Genomic DNA, 9,629 nt, shown 5'->3' with positions numbered 1-9,629 from the left:
TTAAATCAAAATAATAGTTTACACTCCACATAGCCATGCTTTGGGAAACAGCAGACTGCATATAAATGGAGGTCCTGTAAGTCTGTGTTTCCTGGCATTGTGGGAGATGTCTGAAGTGTGTGGAAGTACACACACATGATGACTGCATGTTGGTGAAATTGCCAAACAGCACATTCCTCAGACCACATTGCCATCATTAAGTGAAACAGGGCCACATACTATAAGTTAAAGGGATTTTATAAATAATTCAAATGAAATACAGTAAAAATTTGAAACTTTACTGAACGTTCATTTACCTGATTAAAATGATTTCTTGCAGTCTCCAATTCTGTATCTATTGTACAAACAGAGATTTCAGCTTGCTTTCTCACTTGATCATCTTTGTTAAATTCTGTTTCTTTTTCTTTTAATGGGTTCTTATTTTTTTCATGTAACATATCATCATTTTTTCTCTTCACCTCATCTTCTTTTAAGGTATATCTGAAGTTAATATGGATGCCTTTTAATTGATTTTTGCCAAAAACCAAAAATGTCTTTTTATGTTCTGGCTCTTTGTATGCTGATTTAGAATCTTAATAAAAATTTTATGTTCTCTAAAGCTTTTCTAGTTTAACATTTTAAATTTCTCCTTTAATCTTGTGTAAAACATACATAATTGAAAGTCAATAATAAAAGATTGTTTTGTTACTTGATAAGTTTCTGTTACTAGCAAATCTTTTAGATACCACAGAAAAGTAAATTAGAAATGATTTGGTAAATTGACAAGTTTAAGGTAATTTTTTTGCACAATCATAGGTCCTCCACAGTTAAAAAGATAATTTCATGTCAAATAAGTTTTAAAGACATTGTTTATATACAAACTTATGAATTCAGTAGTAACATCATTTATCTTCATAAAATATGTCAGGTATACCTATAACTGGCTTATAGTGTAACAGCATATTCAGACATTCTTTTTCCAATATGTGTCTTTTGGGGCTGGGGCTGTAGCACAGTGGTAGAGTGTTTGCCTAGCATGGGTAAGGTGCTGGGTTCGATCCTTAGCACCACATATAAATAAAATAAAGATATAAAAAATATGTATCTTTTGTATTACTATAACCCCGAACTGGGATAAATAATCTAATACCTGTTATTATACTTTTTATGTTTCTTTTATGGTAACACTCTCAACTTACCTTTTTGATCATTATGTATTTTACAAAAAACTCAAAATCCATTTTTGAACAAGATGGGACCTAATATTTAATCCAATAATGAAGAGTAATGTTCTTCAACAGATGAAGGGATTAAAAAAATATGTGTGTGCACACACACAATGGAATATAAGACATAACAAAAATAAATTTATGTCAACATATAGTCTACTGTCATGTATACCTAAAAAACATAGAAAGTATATGTCCTTTCAATATAGAAATATGAACAAATTTATGAATGAGAATGAATCCCTAAAAAACAAATACCAAATGTCTTCTTTGATATAATGAGAGCAACTAAGAACAGAACAGGGAGGAAGAGCAGGAAGAAAAGATTAACATTAAACAGAGACATGAGGCAGGAGGGAAAGGGAGAAAAAAAGGGAAATCACATGGAAATGGAGGGAGACCCTCATTGTTATACAAAATTACATATAAGAGGTTGTGAGGGGAATGGGAAAATAAACAAGGAGGGAAATGAATTACAGTAGATGGGGTAGAGAGAGAAGATGGGAGGGGAGGGGAGGGGGGATAATAGAGGATAGGAAAGGTAGCAGAATACAACAGTCACTAATATGGCAGTATGTAAAAATGTGATGTGTAACTGATGTGATTCTGCAATCTGTATTTGGGGTAAAAATGGGAGTTCATAACCCACTTGATTCTAATGTATGAAATATGATTTGTCAAGAGCTTTGTAATGTTGTGAACATCCAATAAAAAAATAAAAATTTTAAAAAAATCTGTTTTCATTTCATTTTTTAATGAATGTTAATGTTAGAAGTGTAGCCTAGTGTCTAGCTCAGCACTAGCACATCACACTAGTAACACAAAACCCTGAGTTTGATCCCCAAAATCAGCCTAAAAACTATAAATGTATAACATGTTTCAGGGCAGTGAAAAATGCCTCACTGGTGGAATACAAACTTTCTTGAGAGAAATTTAAAAATCCTGTAATCTTTTTAAAGTTTCCCAACTTTAACCAAATAACTCTATATTGAAATTTTTTTCAAAAGTAAACAGAAATATAGAAAGTTATTTTTTTTTCTTTTCTTCTCATCCCCAACTTTGGTACCAGGAATTGAATGCCCAGAAGCTAAATCCCTTAGCTACATCCCAAGGTCTTTTTCATTTTTTTTGTTGTTGTTGGAGACAGGGTCTCATTAATTTGCTTAGGACATTGCTGCTATGTTAATGAGAATTATTTTGAACTTTTTTTTTTTTGGGGGGGGGTCAACTGAGAATGTTTATTTAAAAGCAATTTTAAATATTAAAAAAGTAGAAATTAACACATACAGTACTGAAAAATGGTCACATTAAATACATGTGAAACGAAAAGTGTACTGATGTTTGATGGTAACATCCAGATGAGGATTCGGAAATTAACGAGTGGCACTATGGGATTCCTATACAACACGTTGAAGATCTAGGCAATACAAAAATAAATAGCAATTGCTGTTCAACAGTCAAACAGACACACACTACTTGCAGAACATTACTTTCTCCTCCGGGGAAAAAAAAGAACTAATTTGCTATTTTTTTTGGGGGGGGGGAAGGTCCCATTCCTTCAAAATACTATATCATGTACAAAATGGCAGATCATGGCTCTTCACCGAGTTTAAGAATGAGATCAGATTTAAACTCAACAAGATTGCCAATGGTTTTTCTATCTAGTTTTCCTATGTCCCACAGTAAGCTGGATTAGAGAGAACTCAAATTCCTCATGGAAAACAAAACAAAACCAGAGAGGAGGAGGAGGAAAAAAAAAAGGTCTGAAAAATGCATCTGTGAGAGTTTCTACAATAGGGGAAACAGAATAGACATCGCCTCCACATAACTCTAGAGACGGAGCTTGTGTGTGTATTTAAAATAACTAGTTTATTTTCAGATGAGTTGCAAATAGTCTGGCCACAATGAAGAACGGCTCTTTACTGCAACTTCAAATTGTGAATGAATGAGCTGGGACTCAGGGCAGCCTCAGATGCTGACTTCCTGTCCTGATACCAGTGTGGCTTAAATGCTGAGGCTGCTGGCACGGCCAGTCACATATCAGCACGTGGCCTGGTGCCTCCCTCACATTCTGGGTTAGGTGCGGGAATGCACGTGTGCCCTGATGCTGAGGAAGCAATTGCTTAAAATCAGTTTCCAATAGTAGCTGATAAAATATTTCTCAGGTATGCCATGCAAGGTTTATTCTTCAGGTGGCTACTCAAAGTTTTCATAGTAACCACTTAAGCAGAACTAAATATTTACTGAGCACTGTGACTATGAAAGAGGGTTTTTCCTATGGATTTGGTTGGGAATTGTGCTTCTGTGAAATTAACATTTCTCATTCACGGCTAAGATTATCTGCTTAAAAATATTAAGTCTTCTGTGCTGTTGCCAAAATAGCAGTTTAAGCAAATGGAACATCAGAATGACACGAGCCTTAGAATCAAGGACAGTTCCATTGGTTGTGGAACATGACTGCTGTATTCTTGTCCAAAATTCAGACTGATGCCAAAGATCAAAACACAATGTTCTTAGTGGTCTGATAAGCATGGCTGGGATGAAAACAAAATGAGAGAGAGAGAAAGAGCACAAGTGACAGAGAAACAGAGACAAGATTCCTTGCAGGGAGAGCTTTTTCACAGTGCAATTCATAGCAGCTTCCAAAACTTGGTTATGAATTGACTTGAAAGGGAACTGTCTAGTGGCTGGCGCTTCAGATGGGAACACTGATGTATGAAGAAGAGCAGAAGAGCTTGGTTTCAGCACCTGGATCCTACTCTGGAAACACTGTGTGAAGGGCTGACTTTTAATTTCTCCATTTTGAATAGTCTTTTAAAAGTTAATTTATCCAAGAACAAAACTAAGAAAATAATTTAAAACCAACACTTTAGATGCTTCAACACAATTGAGGGATGCTGATTCATAATACATTATGTAAATTCATACTCTTTGAGAGAGTTGAATGACTGACTACAAACAGATATAGTTGCAACCTTATAATTTCTGCTTTAATGGCAATCAAGTTTAAAAAATGTACAGTTCAACTTATTCATACTATTTATTCCTTTATAAAAGGCAAGATTTCAGGTATAAGCTTCTAGATGCATGCATAATGTAGAGGCTAATATTTTCTGGCAGTCCTTGGTTCCTGAAAGTTAAACTTCATCAGACATATTTTAAACTTTGTCAAAATAGGCATGAAGGATATGTTATTTTTGCATAATGAGGTAATATCTCAAGGGTGGGCACTCATCATCATAAGACAGTATAAATCCACTTGTCTCAACTTGCATGAGGCTGTGTGCATTGTAAAATGCCACAAAGAGTTTTGGGTCAGTGAACATTTGCTGAAGGAGTAACATATTTAACTGAGCACTTGTCTGTAATAAATACCAAAGTAGGTTTTTGTAGCTGTAAACTGTGTACACAGATAACTACAGGCTGGTCTGTCATGGAGCTAACTAGAAGTTTCACCTGGAGAACAGAACCCACCTCTTTGCTAATGCTGCATTTTCAGTAACAAGATTGAGAATACTGCACTGGAAGGAGCAGAGTCGACTCTAGGCCCTTCAATGGCTGCTGAACAGAAATCACTCTACTTTCAAAGCCAGCAATTCCTACACTCCTGGTTTTTTGTTGTAGTTGGTTTATTTTTTATTTTTATTTTTTATTTTTGCTTGCTTGTAAAACAGCACAGATAGAGAGAGATGTAAGTGCTAGGTGCCAGGGACGGCTTTGGCAAACCAGCAAGGCGCACCGGGCCCCGAGGCTACCCTCATACTGGCAAAGGCAGAAGACCACAGGATATTTACAATACATACTCTGTTCCCCTCCCGAGGTGGCCCTCGAGGAGTTTCCTATTCTGTAACAGCAGCTATACACACACTGTGCACAGGGTGGCATGGAAGCAGAAGTCTGGCATGGAGGATGGAGACAACCATAAGGTTCTGCTTTCTGCTAGTCGGACAGGATGTGAACAAAGGACACTGGAAAGACCCCCTACCTTTCAGGCTGTCCTTCGATGTGCCCAATCCACCACTCCTGATCCTCTTCCCCTGTGACAATAATCACTTCTCCCTCGATGAAGGTGAGCTCGTCGTCGTTGTCTGCCTGGCAGTCGTAAATGGTCTTCACGCGTCTCACTTTATTCTTCCCCGTGTTGATCTTTCTGGGTAGTGGTACAGGCGTCTCGGGCAGAGTGGGCGTGAGGTCACTGGAGTCCTCAGATGCCTGCTTCGGGACAGCGTCTCTGGACTGCATGTTTGGGGAGAGATCCCCGGGGTGTGACTTCTGTGTGACCTCGGAGGGCTGCTGAGACTTGGGCGAGATGTCACTCGTCTGAGACTTTGCCAGCAGGTCGCCCAGCTGGGGCTTGGGGGGCAGGTCCTTCATGTGCGGTTTGGGAGGTAAGTCTGAGAGCTGGGGCTTGGGTGGCAGGTCACCCAGCTGGGGCTTGGGGGGCAGTTCTCCAGGCTTAGGTGGCAAATCTCCAATTTGGGGCTTGGGGGCCAGTTCTGTGGGCTTTGGGGGCAGGTCTCCAGGTGGTGGCTTTTGTGGCAATTCTGCCAACTGTGAAGATTTCTGAAAAATCTCAGGCGGGATGTTGGCTTTGTCTAGGGAGAGATGATGGCTCGTTTCTGTTTTCCTTAGTGCCACTTTCTGAGGTAGTTTAGGAAGAACTCTTGGGCCAAGGGCAGTCTTTGCAGAACTGGTGCTGGATTGTTGAGACAGCCCCTCAAACTTGTTCGCGGTCTTACTTGAAGATGACGGACCCACATCGTTACCCCAAGGAATTGCGCCTTTGTTTGGGGGCCCGTGAGGTAGTGGGCTGGGAGGGTCGGACAGGGTTCTCTTGTGTCCGGGTGGTGGGGGAGGAGGCCTCTTCTTGGAAAGGGTGGAGCTGCCACTAGAGGTCTGGGTGCTTAGAGGGAGTGTTGAAGGTGGGCCAGTTGGACCTTTCCCGGCATTCCTAGGAGGCAGAGGTGGAGCCTCTGCAGTTGGTGACGTGGGCGAGTCTGTGCTCGTGGAGGCATAAATCTGGTTGGTAAAGGCCCCGTAGGAGAGCCGCTGCTTGTCCCGTGGGGTGCTGAAACCTGGCAGTGACAGCTTGTCCTGTGGGGAGATGCTGGAGGAGTGGCAGAAGCTCTGGGGTCTGGGCGAGTGCTCTTTCTTGATGGGGCTCGGTTTGTCATCCAGATCATCATCGCTTTCATCGATCTCCTCCTGTCGAAGGTTCCATTCGTACTCTACGTGGACGTGGGGATTGAACTTTCCAGATTTAGCCTGGGAAAGCAGATCTTCGCACTGGGAAGCTTTGAGTCTCTTTGCTATGTCCAAGGCAGTTTCTCCAGCTTGGTTAACGATGTCCACGGTGGGCTTGCTCCTCAGCAGCAGCTTCAGGCACTCGGGCTTGCCGTACATGCTGCAATAGTGCAGAACCGTATTTCCCAGGGACGTCTGCTTATCCAGGTTCCCACAGTTTTGTACAAGGAAGTCAACTAAATGGAGAGATGTCTGGTCTGCAGTTCGGACGGCAAGATGAAGGGCGGTCTCCCCGAGCTCCTGTCCAGGTTCCAGCAGTGGTTCCATGAGCTCCACCCCCTCTGCATAGACTTGAATGAGTGCAAGTAGATCCCTGGATTTGATGGCCTCCAGCAACTCACTCAGCTTAGCTGACGAGGAGGAGCAGGTCTTCCTTGAGAACCTGTGGTCGACGTACTTCGCAGTGATGTACTCTTTTCGTACAGTCATATCACTTGAAGGGGTAGGTTTTGGTGAGGGGCTGGGTAAATTTGCTTCCATAATATCATTAAAACTATTGTTTCCTACATTCTTGGCCAGCAAGAGTTCAGAAGTTCCTAATTTGTCTAATTCCAAAGATTGAATTCGAGAAATATGAACCCCCATTTCCCTATGGATGCCGGAACATTCTATACAGGTCAAAATACCCAAGTTGGTTGAAAGCCAGGTGGGTTCTGACGAGCCACAGTCACAGCACACGTCATTCCCGGGGAGCCGCTGGACCTCTTCAATGATGGCTTTCGTCAGATCTTCCAAGCTGTTCTCCCCTGTGCTCTGCTCGCCCCGGAAGGCCATGGTCAGGGCCTCCTCTTTGCTGTTGGTCAGCACCGATATCCACGCCACATAATCCTGCTCATCTTCTGCCTGAAAATGATACGTCCTATTATGTGAAATCAGGTCAAAAGACTTCTTGTCCTCGGCATTCGGTTTCACCTGGCAGGTAAGAAGGTTCAACTTGGCTGGCTGCCTATTGGAAGTTGCGTGTGAGATGGTCAGAATTCCATTCTTGACGGTGCACTTCCTCCTTTGCCACACTTTCCGGATCCCGTCACTCTTCTTCAGCAGGTAACCCTTCTTCTCACTGCCGTATTCCTTATTGCCCTGGAGCTGATGCATGCTGTACCCTCCTTGCCGGCTCTGGGAATCTTCTTTCTGATCAAGCTGAAGAGAGGATTTTATTAAATCTCGAAGTGCAGTGAGCTGTTTCTTTTCTTCATCCTGGGTCTGTTTTATATTATATAAATCAGCAGCCAGTTTTTCAATGTACTGTTTCAATTTATCAGCTGTTTTCAAGCCATCTTGGAAGAAATTGCACTGTGCGTGATAATACTTTATAAGGTTCTGCAGCAGATCCACACCCTTTTTGGTCTTGATTTCATTGACTTTAATGAGATACTCACACATTTGGAGCTGAAACAGGCGCCTTTCCTTCTCCATTTCTTCGGCAATCTCAGCTCCTGTTATCTCGGTGCGGATCATCCCGTGCTGTTTTGCATGCTCTCTTTTTTCCTTTTCAATTTTTGTAAACTTTGTCTCATAATCTTTCCAGGCTTTGTCAAATGGCTTCTTGAGATCTCCTTTGACTCCCTTTAGGTCTCCTTTTAACAAGGAATCCAAGGTGAAGATCACATTGTGGCTCAGACCCTGGAGCAGATTTTCCAGCAGTGTGGACAGTTCCTTTGTAAGAGTAGAAAACTTGACAAAAGCGGTGCCAAGATCGGGGTTGTCTCGACTTAAAAAATTACTCCCAAACTTATCAAGAACTTGTGCATAGTTTTCTTCATTTTGTACATGGTCTTGACCAGAATTATATATTGCTTTTACAGATTTCTTCACTTTCTGCAAGGCTGTTCTATCTTGGTCTAGAGCCTCCTCCAGCAGCGTGACGGTGTTCCTGCAGTTGTGCAGCCGCGTGGTGAAGCTGGACGTGGTGGGCGAGTTGTAATCCTCGGTGGTCTCGGCGATGAACTCGGACACGGAGATCTGGTCCGGCATCCTGCCGGGGGGGGGGGGATGAGACACAAGCGGGGGCGGGGGGTGAGTCACGGTGCAGGCTCCCGGGGCTCATGAACGCCCCGCGCGCAGCCCTGCGCCCGGCCTGGCGCGCTCCCACCCTATTTTGAACTTTTGATCCTCCTATCTTTGTCTCCTAAGCTGCTGGAATTATAGGCACATGCCATGGTACCTGAGTAGGAAATGATTTTTTTATAAATGATATTTCTTGAAATATTAATTGTAATAAAAAGTTAAAAATATAAACAAATAACAATCCCAAATTATGCTGGTTAAATAAATAGATTACTAGCAGATGGAGTTCCACAGAGACATTAAAATTGTTATGGGAAAAATATGAACTTAGTTTTTAGAAGTAATCACATTTAATAATATGCTATCATATTTGTAAGAATTTATAATTTATTCACGTTTTCTCCTTTGCAAAGTGCTAACAGATGAGGCAGTAGTTACAAAAAAAATTTCCTTCTTATTTTACTGGATTAAAGGAAAAGATTCCACTCCTTCTTTTGATCTAGGATATAATACCTCAAATTGTGGAGTTGTTGTTTCACTTCTATATTTTCTTGCTTAAACTCTGATACCCTCTTTTTTAGCTCATGAATCTCATTTTCCAGTTGTGCATTTTTTTCAAAATGTAGTGAACACTGTGTGCAGTGACGTTTTTTGCTTTTTATTATTCTTTGAAGTGATAGAACTGCTTTCTGGATTTTCGATAGGCTAACAGAATCTGTCAGAAAAAAGAAGATAGAAATAAAATATGTGACTAATTTAAATATATGAATGCTGTATATTTCACATGCATTATTTATACACTAAAACAATGAGTGCATAAAACACGTGACACAATATGCTGAACTCTGAAGATATAGCAAATGAGATTAGACCCCTATTGTTCTTTAGCTTAAAATCTAATGGAGAAGACAGACACAAAAAAAGATCATTATAATTTTAGACAGATGATATTAGAAAAGAGGTTTGTGATCTAATACATATATCTGATCTTTAGAAAAGATTCCCTGAGGAAAATAAAAATACACTGAGAAATGAACAGAAAGCAGGTAGAATGTGAAGAACATTATTCTTTCCAACATAAAAATTCAAGTTTTTCAACTCCCCTGTGCT

At 40.9% G+C, this 9,629-nt stretch overlaps 1 protein-coding gene across 1 annotated transcript; it reads right to left on the bottom strand.

Moving 5' to 3' along the window:
- Positions 1–2,445: 2,445 nt before the first annotated feature.
- LOC308644205 (arf-GAP with SH3 domain, ANK repeat and PH domain-containing protein 1-like) lies at positions 2,446–9,152 on the bottom strand. The gene is made up of 2 exons (XM_081285040.1): positions 9,033–9,152; positions 2,446–8,487 (listed from the first exon to the last, which is right to left on the bottom strand). Exon 2 carries the CDS (start codon positions 8,484–8,486, stop codon positions 5,190–5,192), a length of 3,297 nt encoding a protein of 1,098 aa, XP_081141166.1. The 5' UTR covers position 8,487; positions 9,033–9,152; the 3' UTR covers positions 2,446–5,189.
- Positions 9,153–9,629: the final 477 nt, after the last annotated feature.

This window comes from Spermophilus citellus, assembly GCF_964194105.1.
Source record: "Spermophilus citellus genome assembly, chromosome: 1".
Taxonomy (NCBI): Eukaryota; Metazoa; Chordata; class Mammalia; order Rodentia; family Sciuridae; genus Spermophilus; species Spermophilus citellus.
This window is presented reverse-complemented; position numbering and strand designations above follow the sequence as displayed.

Coding starts and splice junctions, on each gene's coding strand:
- LOC308644205 (XM_081285040.1), bottom strand. CDS start 8,486: ATGCCGGACCAGATCTCCGTGTCCGAGTTCATCGCCGAGACCACCGAG.